Source organism: Oncorhynchus nerka, linkage group LG26 (assembly GCF_034236695.1).
Source record: "Oncorhynchus nerka isolate Pitt River linkage group LG26, Oner_Uvic_2.0, whole genome shotgun sequence".
NCBI classification, from domain to species: domain Eukaryota; kingdom Metazoa; phylum Chordata; class Actinopteri; order Salmoniformes; family Salmonidae; genus Oncorhynchus; species Oncorhynchus nerka.
Genome location: NC_088421.1, coordinates 24,811,485 through 24,832,818, shown reverse-complemented (window position 1 = coordinate 24,832,818; position 21,334 = coordinate 24,811,485). Strand labels below are relative to the sequence as shown.

General features: G+C 42.9%; 3 protein-coding genes across 7 annotated transcripts; 2 read left to right on the top strand and 1 right to left on the bottom strand.

Moving 5' to 3' along the window:
• The first annotated feature begins 291 nt into the window (after window positions 1-291).
• Window positions 292-14,970, top strand: rundc3aa (RUN domain containing 3Aa). Its single transcript, XM_029636704.2, has 11 exons — window positions 292-516; window positions 9,607-9,722; window positions 10,148-10,281; window positions 10,452-10,537; window positions 10,629-10,718; window positions 10,808-10,888; window positions 11,024-11,189; window positions 12,530-12,687; window positions 12,825-12,944; window positions 13,388-13,479; window positions 13,787-14,970. Exons 1-11 carry the CDS (start codon window positions 410-412, stop codon window positions 13,927-13,929), a joined length of 1,293 nt encoding a protein of 430 aa, XP_029492564.2. The 5' UTR covers window positions 292-409; the 3' UTR covers window positions 13,930-14,970.
• Window positions 2,135-9,060, bottom strand: zwi (zwilling). 2 transcript variants are annotated; one of them, XM_065010285.1, is made up of 3 exons: window positions 6,367-9,060; window positions 5,559-5,643; window positions 2,135-4,178 (listed from the first exon to the last, which is right to left on the bottom strand). In XM_065010285.1, exon 1 carries the CDS (start codon window positions 6,898-6,900, stop codon window positions 6,574-6,576), a length of 327 nt encoding a protein of 108 aa, XP_064866357.1. In that variant the 5' UTR covers window positions 6,901-9,060; the 3' UTR covers window positions 2,135-4,178; window positions 5,559-5,643; window positions 6,367-6,573. The 2 variants fall into 2 exon arrangements, with proteins under 2 accessions (XP_064866357.1, XP_064866356.1); XM_065010284.1 differs by lacking the exon at window positions 5,559-5,643.
• Window positions 14,971-15,063: 93 nt separating the features above from the next.
• Window positions 15,064-20,643, top strand: LOC115109936 (glycoprotein-N-acetylgalactosamine 3-beta-galactosyltransferase 1-like). Of its 4 annotated transcripts, none has more exons than XM_065010279.1 (5): window positions 15,064-15,495; window positions 16,711-16,782; window positions 16,921-17,176; window positions 19,271-19,685; window positions 19,794-20,643. In XM_065010279.1, the coding sequence occupies exons 1-5, from the start codon at window positions 15,318-15,320 to the stop codon at window positions 19,932-19,934; spliced, it is 1,062 nt and encodes a 353-aa protein (XP_064866351.1). In that variant the 5' UTR covers window positions 15,064-15,317; the 3' UTR covers window positions 19,935-20,643. The 4 variants fall into 4 exon arrangements, with proteins under 4 accessions (XP_064866351.1, XP_064866350.1, XP_064866352.1 ...); XM_065010278.1 differs by having other exon boundaries at window positions 15,064-15,491; window positions 16,599-16,782; window positions 19,794-20,641; XM_065010280.1 differs by having other exon boundaries at window positions 16,599-16,782; window positions 19,794-20,641.
• The last annotated feature ends 691 nt before the right edge of the window (window positions 20,644-21,334 follow it).

Genomic DNA, 21,334 nt, shown 5'->3' with positions numbered 1-21,334 from the left:
TATACAATTAAGTAGACTACATTTGCATTTATTTCATGCCAATTTCTAATTGTTTTATTACATATTATCTGTACATATGTTGTGGCGCAACTAAATAATATCCTTTTCTATAGTATTATAAAACCAAAGCACATTATGATAAAATGTAGGATTATTAAATGATGGGATATTTTATGTAGGCTAAATCAACATATGTGCATTGGGTATCTTGATGCAGAGGGTATTTTAATTATACTCTCTGTTTATTCTCGACCCTGCACAACTCCATCGTTGTGCGTCAACGTAGAACCCACTAATTAAGCATCAGCTTCTCGCGGAGAACTGAGAACACCGTAATATATGGCATAGGCCTGCGGAGGGAGGGGTCTTGGTGGTGCTGGGTTACCGGAAGGCTCCGTACCGCTGCTGAATGGAATCCGGCTGTGTCCGAAAAGCAATGGCTATGGGTTTGAAATCGAAAAAGGCATCTTCTCGGAGCGTCGGCGTGGAGCGAAAAAATCTCATCACCGTATGCAGGTAAACACAAGGGAGCAAATGTTTCGTGTGGTTGGCAGGTCATGTTAACCACACATATTAGTTAATGCATGCATGGAAATAAATGTGTAATGGCTAAGGCTACAATGTATTAAGCGTTGTTCCAAATCATATATTATCATAAGAAAACGAAAAGAAAAACAAAGGCAACATATTTCACAGCTATGGGCACTGTGGTAGCCTATACATTAGGCTACTTGGGGAAATTTAAATGGATAAACGTTTGATGTTTTTTTAAATCTTGGTAAATAACGGCGAGAGAGAATCAGAACGCCTAACAAATAAACAGCCACATATGCGGTTTCACCTTGGTGGACACCCGGCTGTCTCCGCCGCTATGTCGGCCTATTTGAAAGGAAAGAGGATTAAATGGGGTGTGTGAGGCCTATGTTAGAGAGGGCATTGGTCCACCAGAATTCCCCAGGTCGGTGATATGGCAATGACGACACCCTTCTTTGAGCGAGGACATTATTTACCGCTTATAGAAATGCGTCTCCAAGATAATGACATCACAGTGAAATCGGATGTTTATTATGGTCATTGAATGCTACTGTGCTGTACTCATTATGTACTAATAACACCCGGAGGTATTTCACCCCGTGGCCTGAGAGAGCTCTCAGAAAAAAGTATAGACCTACAACAGTTTTGCCAGCTCATCTATACCAGAGTAACTGATACATACAGCTGATACTGCTGATAATGTAATTGCATAGTAGTCATACCCCTGTGGCTGGTTGTCATGGGAATGCTATTTGATAACTTGGTGAAGGAGAAGTTATGTTTTACCCAATGTAGGCTAATGTATCATCAGTGTTCCATCCTAGAATATTCCTATTTGTAAATGCATAATTAATGTGAATACTTCATGATGATAAACATTTGTTATGTAAATTAATTAATATAATACTATATTCAATTTTATATATATATATATATATATTCACAATTATTTTAAGAGTGCATATGTGTTTTTGCAAAATACCCAATGTGTCTTATCTCTGTGTCCTTATGCATCTATACTGTAAGCTTCCTCTTCACTGTGTGTCCTCATCTCCGTCTGACTCATCATGGTTTATATCCCTGTCTTCATATAAGGAGCTCCAGTAGGAACAGCAACTGGATTGTTGCCTCAGAAACGTGTGGGTCTGTGGCCTGCAGCTTGTATGTTAGCAATGTGAATATATTATCTGTGGGCACCCTCATGATGAGACGTGAACCTATCAGACGAGTCTTGTGTGTCCAGTGTGCTGTCACTCTGAGCGGCCAGGAGACCCATTGTCTTGCTGTCAGGGACACAACATTTTATCTCTTGAGGGAGGCATTGTTCTACAGAGGACCAACGGGAGTGACATCACTCAAGCTCCTGGTGCTCTCACTAAATGATTTCTAGACAAAGAAATTAGCAGAAAATTAGTTACGCATTCTATGTGTTGTGTTGGTAGGATTATATGGTTCATGACATTGTTACTAATCATGGATATCTTGCCATCCTTCCAATCCGATGACATTGACATTGGCCACATCCTCATGATATGACATGTTGAGTTTAGTATTTGTTTGCTGCTTGGATAGAAGAATAGAGACAAATGAACTCCAGGAACACGATCAAGCACTTTTTATTACAGCACCTCTCTGTCAAGGGTTCTGTCTGCATTTAGTGGAACATAGTGTAATAGAACACATAGAACAGACATAGATCATGACCAAAATAAAGAATGTTTTCAAAGACATAGACTTCAGACTCCAGGAAGGATTAGCGAGAGAACAAAGAGACATTTGTTGCAGTTTGGTCATTTTTCAGACACTGACCGTGCCAAGGACATTTAATCCAAGACATTTAAAGAGACAGGCACAGGACACAAAACAAAACAAAAAATAGTTTTTCATCAGTAATGCTAATCATACAGTTGTCTCCACTTGGAAAGACATTAATTACTTTTCATTGAGAGCTATGAATTAAGTTTAATGCAAGGGTAGTACATGTATTCCCCAGGCTTTGAATATCTGAAAGCATCTGTGTCGATGTAAAGTCTACCTTTTGTATTGTGCAGTCTAAGATGGGCTGTAAGTCATAGAGGCCTCTTTTCCTGCCAGACAGACGTGTATAATACTTCCATGTGTCAGCCAATGACAGGCCCTTGTCCCAGGTGGTGTTCAAGTTGACAAAGGTTGTGAATGTTTGTGACCTCAGAACCTCTGGCTGTGCATAGAGTCAGGCTGATGTTGTGTGTGTGTCTCATTGTGTAGGCAGGGCTACCAGCAGGGCAGCCTTGGGGCAAAGAATAGAGGGTGGATCTGTGCTCCAGACTAATGCCAAGAGTAATGGAGAGAGTCATAAAAAAGGTTTGACTGATATGGACACAGTTATCTTCAGATCATTAGCCATCCCTCCCAACGAAGCCCAAATTAGTGTTCAGTTAGCACACCAGCCCAAGCATGATCCTTCTTCTAACACTAGTGCACGTGTATATATTTTAAATTTGAATACAAAACATTTCCAGCACTATCACAACACACACATTTACCAGACATCGGCACACACAGATGAACATGTTTGGATTTCCTATATTTCATTTTTTTTTAAAGTAAATCCTTGTCTTGAGGCCTATTTGTGTATGATAATAGAACATTCAGAGTTGTTCTTGATTACTGAATTTGAATCTGTTTACCCTTGGTGAAATGCTGGACCCAGTACTTCATCCCCATGCCAATTTGTCATCAGGGATCATAATGGATTTTTGCCAAAGTGGCATCGCACTCTCATTCAAAGCTCTTCCTCCAAGTCATTAACATTGTTGTTTTAGTGCTATATTGATATAGTAGGGTTCAGTAATACTAGTAGGCTTACTCTGTGATGGCACATCTCATGGGTTGGCCCTATTTTTGACACCAAAGCCAAGATATAGTGACTTCTAAAATGCAGTGATCTGATGTGTCAAAGTGACCTCCCCATTACATCATGTTTCATCGACTGAACTTATTTTGATGACAGAGATTTCCATGCACAGCAATAGACAGTACAGTGACGGAAATCTGGAAATACTCTCAACATCACAGGAAACTATTGTTGCTTCCCTGGGTCAAAGGTCTTAGGTCAATAGTTAAGTCAGCAGAGGTCATAGATATACAGTATGGTCCAGCTGGTAGTCTCCAAGTGGAAAAGTCTCATGTATTCATGTACTATTTTGATGTGTGTTTGAAAATGACTGAAGAAATCTCAGTTGGAACTTGGCACCATGAACTTTCTCAAGTCCTGAGAAAAAAATAACTTTAGAAGGAGATACCACTCATGCCTTAAGCTGGCTTTCATTTATAAGTATTTACCATGGCCAGAATAAGAATAAAATGTCAAGAATAAAATAAAAGTCTTACATAACAGTATAGCTGTTGCTATGGGCTACATATGTTTTTAAAACATGGCGGGACCAGAGTGTCATCTGTACTTGGTTCATCTGAGAGAAACAGACTGTACCAATAGCTGCTATTTTACCTTATTGAAAGAGGCCAAACCAGGAGAAACAGCTATCACTAGGGAATCTTGTTAAAGGCCAGTTGATATATTACTTTGTTGCATATTCTCTCCTAAGAGCTCTCATGACGAGGTCCATGACTGGATGAACACTGTTGGTGCCAACACGTTGAACCTAAGAAAACAACATAAATAAGATAGTTAAAGATTTGGAGGTCCTACCCTGTTGCACCCGTGCTCCCTGTAAATAAAAGTGGATGAGATGATTTGCTCTTCCTTCTCATCTTTTGAATGTTGAAGCCTTCAATTGTTTTGGGTGTGGCTGAATGAGAATGGGCCATTACTGTCTCTGTTGCAATATCCTGAGGAGGACATATAAAGTGGAACCAGCTGCACAATGATTGTAAAGTACTTTGCAACTTGAATGTGGGTTCTGTGAGGGACTGTACAGTATGGTTCTTCACTCTGAGTGTGTCCTTTCTTGTGTTAAACAATGGCAAAGCACCACAAATGGTCCCACTCTTCACCTCTCTCTCTCTCTCTCTCTCTCTCTCTCTCTCTCTCTGTCTCTCAGTCTCTCTGTCTCTCTCTCTCTCTCTGTCTCTCTCTCTCTCTCTCTCTCAGCCTCTCTCTCTCTCTCTCTCAGCTCTCTCTCAGCCTCTCTCTCTCTCTCTCTCAGCCTCTCTCTCTCTCAGTCTCTCTCTCAGCCTCTCTCTCAGCCTCTCTCTCTCAGCCTCTCTCTCTCAGCCTCTCTCTCTCTCTCTCTCAGCCTCTCTCTACCTCTCTCTCAGCCTCAGGGTTCCACTGCTCCACATTTTTCCTCATAAAAACCCTTCTCATCCACTCAGAAGTTGCTGTCCCATTGTTCATTGTGCACATTAAAGCAGCACTCGGAGCCTGCCATCCTAGAATAACAAATTATCATCGTAATATTGGTGTTCTTTTCAGCCTGATTATCCTCTTGTTTCCCTCTTGTTTTCACATATTTCTAGCATATTATTGCACAAATGATCTCTGCCTTACTAAACATAAGCAAGGTTCATTGGCATTGCAATGTGAACGTTACCAGCAGGACCAAACACTTAACATTACCAGTATATATCACTTGAACCTTTCCCCACCTATTTCCTCTCCTATTACCATATCTACTGTCTGTGACATACTATACCCTTCATATCACATCCCCTCATCATGTTCATTATTATGAATTATGCCTTCAGTTCTTCCCAGCCCAGCACCTCTATTTTTCTACTCCTCCAAATGCACATACACTGGCCATGAGACACCCTGCCTGGTTCCTCATTCCCTTCACATTCACTTCACTGAGATGTGAGGCACACCCTTCCAGCTATCGATATTGCCTGATGTGACACATTATTTTGGTCATAACTTTGTAATCTCTCTGTCAGAGCAAAAAGTCTACTAATATCTCCTCCCATGATATTGCATGGCGCATAGACACAGGGCTTGCATCTCCTCCCTTGGCTGAGCTCATCTCCCATATGGGAGGGATCCTCCAGGTGCACGCACACCCAGTAGAGAATCTGAAACACACCATCAGACAGACAGTGTTCACTTCACATGGCCGTGGCCAGGGAGGAATCCTCCAGTGTCAGCTGATCCTGCTGGTTAGGCCAAGACTGGGGAGAGGAGAGGAGAGGGGAGGGGGGCGATGAGGGAGAGAGTCAGACAAAGTGGGGAAGAGTTAAAATTGTGATTGAGAGCTGTCCCTTCTGAGATTATTTTGGACAAATTAGAGAACCCTGATTCTAAATTGTATTGTAAATGAAGCACAACTGAACGTAAGTACAGTAGGAAAGGTAGCAAAAAGAACAGGAGGATGTTTGAAGAGAACTGAGAGTGGGTTTGGCTGGGATCCAAGAGGAGTGAGAGGGGGCACAAAAGATGTTTGTTTTAAGTCAGGCAGTTGTTTTTCAGTGACAAATTGTACCAAGTGTATCTTGCTGTGGCACTCAATCCATTAGCATTTAAGTCCTACCAGTTATTACTGCTCTAACTCCCCTTCATATCGAGAGACATTATCAATTTCTAATCATTCAACCACAGTATTAGATTCTGATGTTGTAATCACAAACTGATTTTTACTGATAATCAGAGATGACTATCTTGCTAACTACGGATTTCCTTGACATATCAGGACTGCAGAAATACCTAAAGTGCCTAATTGTCATAGAATATTGCAACAATGTAGCAGGCCAAATGTTCTCAAAGTTTTGTTCTAGGCAACTGAATAGGGTGTCCAACAATAACATGTACAACAGACATTGACTTCTGCACAACACATAACTCACCTGGAATCATGGGTAGAGTAGAACACATCTAAGAATTCTAAAACCACTGACCTGTTTCCTTGATAAAATCCTGTTTGATCAAAACAGTAAAATGGTCCAAAGCAAAATAATCCAGTGTTTTAGAAGTCAGTTTAGATATAGCCTGTGTAGATGTTGCGGTGATGTCCTTATGTCCCCTGTGATGTTGTTGTTGTATGTTGTCTTTACGTTTTGTTGAGTTAGCCACCAGTCCATCCACCCAATGATGTCCCCTCTCATCTAGAGGGTCTTGCGTTTGGCGAAAAAGGCTTTTCGAAACGAGGTGGTGGTGGTGCCCCTGCTGAAGGAGGCATTGCCCATAGTGAGCTTGGTCTTGGCACTGGCGATGGTGGAGGCGCCCAGAGAAGTGGTCTTCTTGCCCCTGGTGATAGACGAGTTGCCCACAGTGAGCTTGGTCTTGCCCCTCTTGATAGTGGTGTTTCCCAGGGAGAGGGCCGTCTTCCCCTCGGTGATGCTGGTGTTGCCCATTGAGAAGAAGTTGAATTCCTGACCCTGCTGAGGTGGTGGATTTTGGGGTTCACTCGGCGCGACACATTGCACGCTCATGCAGCACACCCCGCTCAGTAAAGCTTGGTTGTGATAGTAACAGTAACGAGAGTCCAGAGTAGACCAGAATGCTAAGCGTGGATAGTGCTACCCCCCGTGTCACATAATGCCTTCGTTGAGCTTCTAGACGTGGGCTCTGGAAGGCCACATACCACCCATGTGTCCCTGTGATTGGACAGAGGCAGCCGTAGGTGGCTGTAGCCTATCTGAGGGCTTGGTACAGTGGAACGATTGTCCCATCACCACCACGACGCGGCTGAAGGAGACATTGTTGCCCAGAGGACAATATGTGGTGACATCACTTGATCCTGCGGCATTGTTGCCTATATCCCCTGATTGTAAGTCCTTAGTTCTGTGTGAAGCTGTATAGAACATGTGCATCATGAAACATCTCATGTGAGACATTATTATATAGGCAAGGATGTTGACGTAAGTTCATGTTTTCCATCAATGACCTATGACCTCTCTTCTCAAATGTGCAATGTGGCTTCAGTCTCCAATATGGGTGGGGCTCTTAGGATTTTTCCAAGTGTCTGTGTCCATAAAATAGTTTATTCCATTTAGAGATGATCAGATAATCTTCTATTGCATTTGTCTATGGTCCTTGTCCTTTAGTATGAAAATAATTCATTATTCCACTTCAGGACAGTACATATCATTTGTTTCCTACTACTTGTATGTTATATAATAAGTCAAATTTGCAAACAAACAAAATCAAGTCAAACCGTGTTGAAGCAGTTATTTTATAAGCATCAGGTTACATCAATCAATCAGTTATGACAGACACATTTCCATCAGGTTACATCAATCAATCAGTTATGGCAGACACATTTCCCAGTTTAAGACTGTCCTTGTAAACTGAACATAGCATAGTTAATGTAATGTGTTCAACCTTGAAACAGACCAATTTAATCAGCATGCAAATTGTTGTTTTATAACAAATGGGGACATTTAAACTGTATTTTTGCTTCAGAGAATTACCGTTGAGGTTCTCTGTTGAACAGCACACTGACGATGACACATGCTCTGTCCAGTGTCTCCACATACACCACACGCAGCTGTGCCCTCCTGCCTCCCTCCCTGCCAACACACCACCAACCTCATCTCCTCCGTCACGCATCTGAATATCTGATTTCAAGCCTGTTAGATCCGTAACACATCCGAACAATACTCATCATGTGGGATTCATTTTGAAAGACATGCTCAATGTTTTTCTTTGAAAACATGAATGCTTCATTGACACTGGAGCTGCAGAATGCTGCACATTGATCAGACACATGGAATAATTGATTACAAATGGACATGATTTAAGCTACTACTGACCTGCTGAAACTGAGCAGATAAAAGTCCCTCTGTTTTGAGTGAAACCGTATACAATAATCACAGGTGGAAATCCCAGTAGATGTTCCGTGTAGTTTGTCTGCCCCTAGTGAGGCTGGATTTGACCACAGACACAGACTTCTCTCCATGGTGAAGGTGAGAGTGGTCAGAGAGCTGGTGGTCTGGTCTCGTGTCACGGAGGTCTTTCCCATGGTCACAGTGATCTTTCCCAGGGTAGCGGTGGTTCTGCTCCATGAGACAGAGGACTTGCCCCAGGAGATGGCATACTTAGTCTTCAGAATCAAGATCCTGCCCTTAGTGAAGCTAGTCTTGCTGGACAGGAAGGTGACTTTCCACTCCTCCTCTTCAGTCAAGTCTTTTTTTGACATCCTGGTTGCTTTGGGAGTCTTGGACGTGGCGTCTGAGCTCCTGTCCATTTATTCTAGGTGGTCCTGCGCTTTGGCATCAGAGCCTTCCGGAAGGAGGTGGTGGTGGTTCCCCTGGTGAAACTAGCTCTGCCAAGAGCTACTGTGGTCTTCTCCCTACTGATGGTGGAGTCCCCCATGGAGGTGGTGGTCACTCCTCTGGAGACGGAGGTGTTGCCCATCGCGACCGTGGTCTTGCCCCTGGCTATGGAAGTTTTGCCCACTGCCAGGGCAGTCTTGCCCTCCGTGATGCTAGTGTTTCCCATGGAACAAGAGGCAGTCAGCCCTAGTCTGTGCCTGGACTCTCTCTTAGCTTACACTCAGCAGGCACAGCATAGCCTCTTGCGCTTAGCTCTCAGTGGGATGTGCAGTGAAATCTTGAAGTCATCAACCAAACTAAATCAGTGGCTACAGCTGTCCTAAATAGATCAGACCACCGTGTATAGAGAGGGGGGGGGTCGTATTGGTCATACTCTGATGCCGGCTGGTTCCTTACAGGGATCAGACCAAGGGACGGACAGGACCTGGAAGCCCATACTGAACAAAGGCTGCCACGCCGACAACCGTGTCATCTGCCATTGGTTGGGACAAGGGGGTTAATTGTGTTGTTGTCACGGACACTTTGCGGAGCATCTGAAGGGGGACATTGTGTTGCACACAAGACAATTGGGGGTGACCTCAGATGCATTCAATGGCATTGCTCCCAAAGAACTCCTCTCAGCTATTGTTTAGCACAAGTCAAGTATAGTAGTACATCTGTCTCTGCCTGTCTGCTTCTACTGTTGTTTTTTACATGATTTCTTTACTTTCAACATACTGTACCTCTTTACTACTTGCATTTTTCTGGATAAGAGCGTCTGCTAAATGACTTAAATGTAAATGTATATAATAGTTTTGCAAATACGTACGTTGGTATCTTGTTTGTTTCTCATTCCTCTGTCTCTCTTCTCCTCTCTTTTAGATTCTCGGTGAAGACACTCCTGGAAAAGTACACAGCCGAGCCCATCGATGACTCATCCGAGGAGTTTGTCAACTTCGCTGCAATCTTGGAACACATCCTCAGCCACCGCTTCAAAGGTAACATGGCAGGTACAGGACATGGAAGTGTCCATCAGTCTCTCTGTCTTCTAATTCAGGATACGGAAGCCTCAAGGCTTACCCTAGTTTCAAATGTTACTATTTACCCATTTTACATAATGTCTTTGGAGGGAGTCATCAAGAAAGTCTGTGTTGCACCCATACTAAGCAAAACATCACTGCTCTAGAGGAGATCTGCATGGAGGAATGGGCCCTCCTTCCAAAATACCAGCAACAGTGTATGTCACACATATAATAGGCAAATGTAATGATTTTTACATGAGCTCATGGCATGTCCATCTGTTTTGACTGAGTTAAAGTGCTGGATGCAAAGCCAATCTGCTGTGGTGCGTTGAGCGACAGGGACACTGTGTGGGCTGTTGTAGGAGATGGGAGTCATTGTCAGTGTTTTATCTGTGGACCAGGTCCAGGAAGCTGGTTCATCTCAGATGGCCAGCGAAGTTTCTGGGACTACATCCGGCTGGCATGCAGCAAGGTGCAGAACAACTGCATCGCCAGCATTGAAAACATTGAGAACATCAGCACTTCACGAGCCAAGGCAAGGACTGGGATTGTGTGTGTGTGTGTGTGTGTGTGTGTGTGTGTGTGTGTGTGTCACCAGAGCTTCAGAGTAACAAATCCCTTAGCTGGCACTCACGCTCTCGTTCCCACTGACCCCACCTTTCGCTCTCTTTTTTTGTCTTTCTCTCCTTCCATTGTTTCCTGCAGGGTCGGGCATGGATCCGTGTGGCGCTGATGGAGAAGCGTCTGTCTGAGTATGTGGCCACAGCCCTGAGGGACACACGGACAACCAGGTCAGATATACCACAAAATAGTATCCCATCTAGCCTATTAACTACCAAGTTACATGCAAAACATGACTAATCATAAGGCTTTGCACTGCAGGAGGTTCTATGATGACGGAGCCATCATACTGAGAGAGGAGGCCACTGTTCTGACAGGCATGCTCATTGGCCTCAGTGCCATAGACTTCAGGTGAGGCAGCATTACTCAGGCCTGCAGAATCATAGCATTATTATTTGTTACATTGTTATCTTAAAGTTCACAATTCTTTCTCTGTCCAGTTTTTGCCTGAAGGGGGAAGCGCTGGATGGTAAGTCCCCTGCTGTGATTGACTTCACACCTTACCTGAAGTTCACTCAGAGGTGAGACAACCACATGCCCACTTCGCAAATATATGTCATACTAGTCAGTAGCTTAGTCATACCCATAGATATGACTATAAGCAGTGTGTAAAGGTGTGTAACTCTCCTGCTATATTATATGTCCCCTGCTTACAGCTATGACTACCTAAGTGATGAGGATGACCGGTGCAGTGTGGACAGCAGTGCCAGTGACGAAAGTGTCCCAGAACACCCTTACATCCCCCTGGTCACCGACGAGGAGAGCTGGAGGAACAAGTGTCGCAAGATGGAGCAGAGGTTTAAGATTGTGTATGCACAAAAGGTGACCTTTTTTTACCTCCTGATAACCTTACATTCCTAAAGACATGGGGCATAGAATATCTTCCAGCTTTTCAGGTCTCCAGAGATGTTCCATTGGGATCAAGTCCAGGCTGGGCCACTCAAGGACATTTCAAGACTTGTCCCCGAAGCCACTCCTGCGTTGTCTTGGCTGTGTGCTTAGGGTTGTTGTCCTGTTGGAAGGTGAACCTTCACCCCAGTCTGAGATCCTGAGTGCTCTGTAGCAGGTTTTCATCAAGGATATCTCTGTACTTTGCTCTGTTCATCTTTCCCTCAATCCTGAGCAGTCTCCCTGTCCCTGCCTTTGAAAAACATCCCCACAGCAGGATGCTTCCAACACCATGCTTCACCACAGGGATGGTGCCAGGTAACGCTTGGCATTCAGGCCAAAGAGTTCAATCTTGGTTTCATCAGACCAGATAATCTTGTTTCTCATGGTCTGAGAGTCTTTAGGTGACTTTTGGCAAATTCCAAGTGGACTTTCATGTGCCTTTTACTGAGGAGTGGCTTCCATCTGGCCACTCAACCATAAAGGCCTGATTGGTAAAGTGCTGCAGAGATGGTTCTCCTTCTGGAAGGTTCTCCTGTCTTCACAGAGGAACTCTAGAGCTCTGTCAGAGTGACCATCGGGTTCTTGGTCCCTCCATAACCAATGCCCTTCTCCCTCGATTGCTCAGTTTGGCCGGGCGGGCAGCTCAAGGAAGAGTCTTGGTGGTTCTAAACTTCTTCAATTTAAGAATGATGGAAGCCACTGTGTTTTGGGGGCCTTTAATGCTGCAGACATTTTTGGTACACTTTCCCAGATCTGTGCCTCGAGACAGTCCTGTCTCTGAGCTCTACGGACAATTCCTTCGACCTCATGGCTTGGTTTTTGCTCTGCACCGTCAACTGTGGGACCTTATGTAGACAGGTGTGAGCCTTTCCAAATCATGTCCAATCAATTGAATTTACGACAGGTGGAAACCAATCAAGTTGTAGAAACATCTCAAGGATGATCAATGGAAACATAATGCATCTGAGCTCAATTTCGATTTTCTTAGTAAAGGGTCTGAATATTTATGTAAATAAGGTATTTCAGTTTTTAAGATTGCCTACATTTTCTAAAATGTGTCATTATGGTGTATTGTGTGTAGATTGATGAATTTATTTGATTTGAACCATTTTAGAATAAGGCTGTAACATAACAAAATGTGGAAAAGGTCAAGGGGTCTGAATACTTTCCGAAGGCACTGTATATAGAGTAATAATTATGTACTTTTGGGGTATGCAGAACACAGTCTAACTGTGTGTCCTATCTTCTAACTGTCTGTGTCTGTGATGCAGGGCTACCTGGAGGAGCTGGTGCGTCTGCGGGAGTCCCAGCTGAAGAACGTGGAGACGGAGAACAAGAAGCTGAATGCCAGGCTGGAGGAGCTCAGAGTCCAGAGCCTGCAAGAGAAGAAGGAGCTGGAGTCCATCGTACTGGAGCTGCAGGCACAACTGTGAGAGCAGTATACAAATGCACACACACTGGTATACATGATGGAGACACATAAAACATCATAAACAGACACACACAAATGCAGTACATCACATATCAGATGGTGTTAAGAGTTAATCACAAGCGTGTTCCTTCCAGCACTGCCCTCATCCCCTGTGATTCCTCCCACCTGACTAAGGATCTGTCCATCCCTCTGGTCAACCAGTGGCCCTCCATACGAGGCTACAACAACCAGGGGGACGTCAAGCTCTTCCGCAGGTATATCTACTGAATGAGTGTGTGTATATGTGCATATGTGTGATTTTGTGATACTGTACATTTAAAGCTGCAATATGTCACTTTTTGTGCGACTCAAACAAATTCACATAGAAATGGGTGATATAGACATGTCATTCTCATTGAAAAGGAAGTGTATATCTGTTCTATGTGTGGTATTTTATGCTTCCCATTCTTAAGTTTATTTTTGCATCTTTTACTTTCGGTTTTGTATAGCATCTTCAAACAGCTGGTTTTGGTTATGGAAAATATATTTCACAGCGTTTTAGATGGTACAATGATTCTTTCTCTACACTATACTATACTTGTTTTGTCAGATAAACAAAAATTAGGCAAACTATTATAATTTTAGCAAACAGGAAATGTCAAAGCGATTTCTACACAGATGTTATTGTAACAGTATTTCATGTCACTCATCCCTGCAGGAGAAGCTTCCACAGTTTGGAGCAGCTCTCAGCTGACGTCAGTCTGAACTCTGATTCCCAGAAGACCGATGGGCAACAGAACGGAGATACAGGTTGGTGCTCAACAGATAAATGTACATTATACAAACACATTTGTAGACGCACAGCAATGCATACTAATGCTGCAGAAATATGTGAACCGAGTCACCCACTGTCATACATGCATCAACACAAAACCACACAGAAACAGAAACCCACTTAGAAGAATGCATCCACATGTCCTCACAAGCGCACACATACAAAGGCATGTTTGAACAGTGTCTATGGTGTATTTTATGTGGGTGTTTAAGTTATGGTGATAGCCAAAGTGTGCTTTAGGGACAGAGTTTTATTGTGTTTTGTCTATTCTCTCCTCTGTAGGAAAAGACTACACCCCTTCTATGCTGGGTCTCTGTGGCTCTCTGGCCTCTCTCCCCAGCTGCAAGTCCATGTCCAGCCTCAAGTCCAGTGAGTGTCTGGTCAACATCAGCATGGACCCCAGCCCTGCACTCTCCCCCAGCTAGGGGGCGCCATGCCAACAGAGCTCTGTCTGCCCAGCGCAAAGCCAACAACCAACCAACCCCAACCGCCTGCCTCAACCTGGAGACACTCAATAGATCATGAACATCTACCTACCTACTGTCACTATTAACACAGTTACCAACAAAATCCTTTTTCAACCAAACTCCAACCCACTGCTTCATATCTGCAAAGATTAGAGGGGGAAAAGCTCTTCAATATTTCTGGATTTTTGTGTGGATTAAATTAAAGTTATAATGAAACTAAAAGGATCCTAGTTCTTCTGTGCCCCTCCTCACCCACACCCTCCCTCATATCCTCACACTGTCCATCCTGCTCTTTCACTGTTGTGTGTGTGAATTCCTATGTCAAAATGTTGGCCTGTATTTAATGCCTTTTGGACACATCTAATTAGCGTAATTCAAAAAAAACTATCCAAAAGCATATATTTATTGATCTATTTAAATTCTCCTCTCCTCTAGATCTCCTTATCCAACTCTTTCTCTGCACCTGACCCATCTGGTCTTTGTACTGTCTGTGTGTCCGTCTGTCCCAGCCCTGCCTCAGCCTATACTATCCTCAAAATGACAGACAAACTGGAATGATGCACTTGCGATTAAGTCAGAACACTTGGAGGAGAAGTCTGAACTGAATTCTAACAAAAACATCAGCTATTCTTAGGTGTTTGTGAGTGGATGTAGGTTGAGTGTTGCTAACATAGTGGCTAGATGTGTATTTGATGCATGTGGCTGAATGATATTGGCATTGTTCCTCCATTGAACTGGGTTTTGGATGGCCTGAATCTCCAAATCATTGACCTGCTTGAGTAATCAGACATTACTGTTTCAGTATGTGTTCATGTGTGCAGCAATTGGTTACGTCTGTCTATCAACAGTTTTGTTGTCACTTTGCTTTTTATATTTTGTTGATGAATCTGATTTTATAAATCAAGTGTGCTGTTATTTTTACACATGCATATTTGGTTATTTTTGTTCAATGACCTGTGCTATTAGTTGCAATAAACTGCCTTATTTTTGTTATGTCAATCCCTTTTCAGTGAGTATTTTTTTCTCTGCAAGGGGTGTAAATGTTATTAAAGTATGTTTACCCTGAACTACTCCACTGGTTTCAACAGTATACATCTGTAATACTCATGTGATTTTCTACTAACAAAATGATTCCATTTAAGCAGCCCTTGATTAGTTGAGACAAGTATGTTAGTAAGCTATTGGACCAGGAAAAAAGTAATTGATTTCAGTACATTGTGCTGCAAACCTGCAGGATGTGATTAAATGCACAGAAATAGAATGGACAAATCATTGTCTTGAATGTGGATACCTTTCTATTCAATATATTTCTATGCATTTAATCCTGTACGAAAGGTGAAATCCAGATGGATATTTTTGATAAACTGGGCCCAGGATTGTGTCCAAGGTGCTCTATGGCACCATCTAGTGGTCCATTTACTGTGTCCCCAAATCAATCAATTGGTGGGCAGTGCGTCTGCAGGGGTGGTGTCCAATTAACCGTCACATTAGGTCATTGTTCTGTTTCTGGAAGGCAGAGGGTTGGTATGTTTGATAGAACTTTGTAAAAACCAAATGTAAGATTTAGGATTTGATTTGTAGGTTTATGCATGTTGGTAATGGGACATTTAGATCACTAAAGTTCACATTTAGTTTAGAGTGATTAACACTATGCTTAGCATAATTCTATTTTCCCTTTCTGTAACACACATGACGTCCAGTGTTTGTGACACTCAAGGTGTGGGTTGATGGTCAATAGACTTATGTTCTGGATTATTCTCATATCTGTTGATAGTGGGTGATGCCAGACGATGTACAAGGACACACTTATTATTCACTGTAGTATTGTATTTATGACACTGTGACTCTGTAGCAGCTGACCAAGTCACTGCCTTCTGTTTTGACAAACCACAAGCTTCTTGGGCTGGTGTTTCCATAGCTTAATAAATCAGACTTTTATACCAAATCTTGGTATACAGTCTGAAGCAAAGCACTGCAGAATCGTGGTAATGTTCCTTACAAGCCAGAATGTTGAATAAAGTTACATTTGAACTTACTCTATTGGTTGTCTGTGCAGTTGGTCCTTCAGCTGTTGGAAATTTGAGACAAAATATCCATTGGAAAGTATTGTTTACCCAGCTTTTTAGCGCACCGGTACTGAAGTAGACATTTCTAGCACTTGGCACAAAACCATGTAAACACCTTGTATTATGTGTGCATGTACTTCCATCTCGTGTGTTCAGTCATGAGCAAACACATCTTGATTGCCACACACAGAGCCATGTTTTGAAGTCTGTTTAATACTTTCCTGTGGATATTTTGTCATATTCTGACTAGCTGAACGACCAACACCCAGGACAATCATCAGAGTACGTTCCAGTAATTGTATTCAACATTCTTGACAGACGAGGGATGTTTAGTTTTGCCTACACAATTGAAGGTCCACGTTTGTGACAAGAACATTTGGTGCTGTCTGATTATTATATAAGGACCAGTCTCCAAGATGTCAGTTAGACATTTTCTGTGCTGGATGTGTCTCCTTGTTGCAACTTCTTATAAACCAGATTGGTTTTTGATTGACTTAGTCTGCGAATGCTCTTTTTGTAAACCTAGACATTACTTTTACAATATGATTTTGTCTTGTGCAGATGATTATGTCTAAGTCCACTTCAAAGCCTTCCAGGCTCTTGGATTTTATGTTCTGTGCTGGCTTTGTGTTGGGGTTCTGTCTCTGTTTCATGGCCATTGCTTACTACAAAGCATATCAGATCTCTCAGGAGACAGTGCCCTTGCCCTCACGGACCAGCAGCCTCTTGGGTGAGCTCCCTTCAGGTAAATTGGGGCTACAGTATTTTTTTTACACCTCTCTGAATATCTCTAATACACTCAGCCACATGATTATCTTTCTCTCTCTCTCTCTCTCTCTCTCTCTCTCAGTGCACTACTCTGCTGTTGCCACTAATGCCTCAGTCCTCTCGCCATTGCCTCCCTCCCCCACCCCTTCTTCGGGTCGACTGCTCTGCTGGGTGTTGACCTCACCCCAGACTCTGTGGACCAGAGCTAAACACATAGTGAACACCTGGGGGCCTCGCTGTGACACACTGCTCTTCATGAGCTCTAAGCCGGACCTCCTGTTCCCTGGGACCGTGCTGGCTCTGGCAACAGAGGAGGGACGGGCCAACCTGTACAATAAGACCATGGCCACTTTCAACTTACTGCATGACGGGTAATGCTCCCACAACACCAGTATGTTCTCCGAATCTCTCTCACATTGATGGAGGACATGATTCTGGGGGTCTAGAATCCATGTGGTATGGGAGATCTACAGTGCATTTGGAAACTATTCAGACCCCTTCAAATTTTCCACATTTTGTTCTGTTACAGATGTATTCTAAAATTTATCAAATTAAATATACACACAATATCCTATAATGACAAAGTGAAAACAGGTTTTTAGAAATGTTTGCAAATACCTTAAACTGAAACACCTTATTTATAAAAGTATTCAGACCCTTTGCTATGAGACTTGAAATTGAGCTCAGGTCTATTCTGTTTCCCATTGATTATCCTTGAGATGTTTCTTCAACTTGATTGGAGTCCACCTGTGATAAATTCAATTGATTGGACATGATTTGGAAAGGCACACATCTGTCTACATAAGGTCCCACAGTTAACAGTGCATGTCAGAGCAAAACCAAGCTATGAGCTCGTAGGAATTGTCCGTAGAGCTCTGAGATAGGATTGTGTCGAGGCACAGATCTGGGAAAGGGTCACAACATTTCTGCAGCATTGAAGTTCCCCAAGAACACAGTGGCCTCCATCTTTCTTAAATTGAAGAAGTTTGTAACCACCAAGACTCTCACTAGAGCTACCGCCTGGCCAAACTGAGCAATCGGGGGTGACCAAGAACCCGATGGTCACTCTGACAGAGCTCCAGAGTTCCTCTGTGGAGATGGGAGAATCTTCCAGAAGGACAACCATCTCTGCAGCACTCCAACAATCAGTTATTTATGGTAGTGGCCAGACGGAAGCCACTCCTCAGTAAAAGACACAAGACAGCCCATTGAAGTTTGCCAAAAGACACCTAAAGGACTCTCAGACCATGAGAAATAAGATTCCCTGGTCTGATGAAACCAAGATTGAACTCTTTGGCCTGAATGCCAAGCGTCACGTCTGATGGAAGCATCATGTTGTGGGGATTTTTTTCAGTGGCAGGGACAGGGAGAATAGGCATTATCGAGGGAAAGGAAAGATGAACGGCGCAAAGTACAGAGATATCCTTGATGAAAACCTGCTCCAGAGTGCTCAGGACTTCAGACTGGGGCAAAGGTTCACCTTCCAACAGGACAAAGACCCTGAGCACACAGCCAAGACAATGCAGGAGTGACGTCGGGACAAGTCTCAATGTTCTTAAGTGGCCTAGCCAGATCCCGGGCTTTAACATGATCGAACATGAATATAGCTGTGCAGCGAAGCTCCTCATTCAGAACTTGAGAGGATCTGCAGAGAAGAATGTGAGATACTCCCCAAAAACAGGTGTGCCAAGCTTGTAGTATCATACCCAAGAAGACTCGAGGTTGTAATTGCTGCCAAAGGTGCTTCAACAAAGGGTCTGAATACTTATGCAAATGTATTATTACAGTTTATATTTTGGACATTTGCAAAAATGTATAAAAACTGTTTTTGTTTTGTGATGGAGTATTGTGTGTAGATTGATTTAGAAAATAAACTATTTTATCAATTTTAGAATAAGACTGGAATGTAAGAAAAAGTGAAGGGGTCTGAATACTTTCCAAATGTATGTAGTGCCATGTGGATGGATGGGCTGATGACAGACTGTCAGTCAGGTGACCTATGTAAAGATGCTCTTTTTTTGGTCACCCATCTACATACAATGTCCCATAAATTTGCTAACATTTTTGAAAACATTATCTCGTTTACATGAGTATTCACACACCGGAGTCAATACATGTTAGAATCATATTTGGCAGTGATTACAGCTGTGAGTGTTTCTGGGTAAGTCTCTAAGAACTTTGTACACCTGGATTGTACAATATTTGTACATTATTCTTTTTAAAGATATTTAAGTTTTGTTGATCATTGCTAGACAGCCATTATGAAGTCTTGTCATAGATTTTTTTTTTATAATTCCACTTCGACATTTATGGGGTTAATCCATTTTAAATTCAGGCTGTAACACAACAAAATGTTGGAAAGGTCAAGGGTGTGAATGTGTTATGAAAGCACTATTTGTATGTGCTGGTGAAGGAGACAAACTCTGTCTTCTGTCTTTGACCCTCCTCTTTCCCTCCATTTCCAGTTACCTAGACAAGGCTGACTGGTTCCTCAAAGCTGATGATGACACCTATGTAATTGTGGAAAACTTGCGTCTGCTCCTGTCTCGGTTCAGCCCAGACAAGCCTGTGTATCTGGGCAGACGTTTTCGCCGCTTTGTCCATCAAGGCTACATGAGTGGTGGTGCTGGCTATGTACTGAGCCGCGAGTCCGTGAGACGCTACGTCAGGGCCCTGCACCATGGAACCTGCACCCATTCCACCTCTGCAGAGGACCTACTACTGGGCTTCTGCCTCCAGAAGCTGGGAGTCCCGGCAGGGGACTCTAGAGACCACCAACACAGGGAAACCTTCCACCCACTGTGGCTGGGTAAACTTCTCTGTACCGAAGACATACTGCCCAAATGGTTCCACCAGTACAACTATTACCCTTCCAAAGTGGTAAGTAGGTCTTCACTCTCAGTAGAACACATATCAAATGACCTCCCTTCAGTGCCATTGAGCTTCCTGCTCATCTGTTTTTTTCCTTTCTTTCTCCCTCTCTGTCAGGGTCCAGACTGTTGCTCCAATTCATCTGTGTCCTTCCATTATGTTGAGCCAGTCAGAATGTACATGCTAGATTACTTCCTGTACCATCTCAGTCCAGTGGGGGGCCACAACCCAAAGCTGGGTGAGACCAGAGAGGAATAAGCAGAGACCCCTTTCTATGGATTTGACAGTGACATCCCTGATAATAAATAATAATATACATGCTAATGATGTCATTCTCTTGTAAAGAGTTGTCTTGCAAACATTAAAACCAATGTTGTTACTAAAGTCTTTGAAAAGGTCCATGCTAGTTCAAACCAATTCATCATGATCTCGTCTGGATATTTGCCTAGTTACAGTATGTTTCATAAATTGAGTCTGTCATTAAAGTCATAGAGATCCTATTAAATACTATTCTAATTCATAATTATATGGTTAAAATGCTGTCTTCCAGTGACATACTAAGTTAGCTGAGGTTCCATATTGGTGGGTGCGATTTAATAAATCAATAATTATTTAACCTCAAACCGGGTAGTTTGAACTGTATAAGAGGACCCTTTGGAGCAGATCACTGAAGTGTTACTGGCCATTTGATTTGTTTTCTTCTCCAACGCAGGTCTGTTGCGTCATATTGTTTCAGAATATATGATAAGAGCTCTGATTTTCAATGTCTTACTTCAGCAGCATCAGCTAACATAATTTGGTAGATCTATGGGCAAGCTGCAAGATCTGAACAGAACCTAACATTCTGGCTTGTATATTGGCCTTTTTAACACTCAAGTTGATCCAATATTGACAATGTCTTGATAAATTGTATACTAAACAAAAATATAAACGCAACATGTAAAGTGTTGGTCCCATGTTTCATTAGCTGAAATTAAAGATCCCAGCCATTTTCCATATGCACAAAAAAGCTTCTCTCTCAAATGTTGTGCACAAATGTGTTTATGTCCCTGTTAGTGAATTTCTCCTTTTCTAAGACTTTGGCACACCTGTCAGGTGGATGATTATCAAGAAGCTTATTAAACAACATGATCATTATACAGGTGTACCTTGTGCTGGGGACAATAAAATGTCATTCTAAAATGTGCAGTTTTGTCACACAATGCAATGCCACAGATGTCTCCAGTTTTGAGGGAGCGTGCAGTTGCCATGCATACTGCAGGAATGTCCACCAGAGCTGTGCCAGATAATTTAATGTTAACTTTACTATTATCCACCTCGACGTGGTCTTAGAGAATTTAGCAGTATGTCCAACTGGCTTCACAACCGCAGACCACGTGTAACCACACCAACCCAGGACCTCCACATTTGACTTCTTCACCTGCGGACTCATCTTAGACCAACCAACTGGACAGTTGATGAAACTGGATTTGCCCAACTGAAGAATTTCTGCTCAAACTGTCAGAAACCATCTCGGAAGTTCATTTGCGTGCTCGTCGTCCACACCAGGGTCTTGACCTGACTGCAGTTCGGTTTCTAACCAGACTTCAATGGATAAATGCTCAATTTCATGGCCACTGGCACACTGGAGAAGTGTGGTCTTTATGGATGAATCCCAG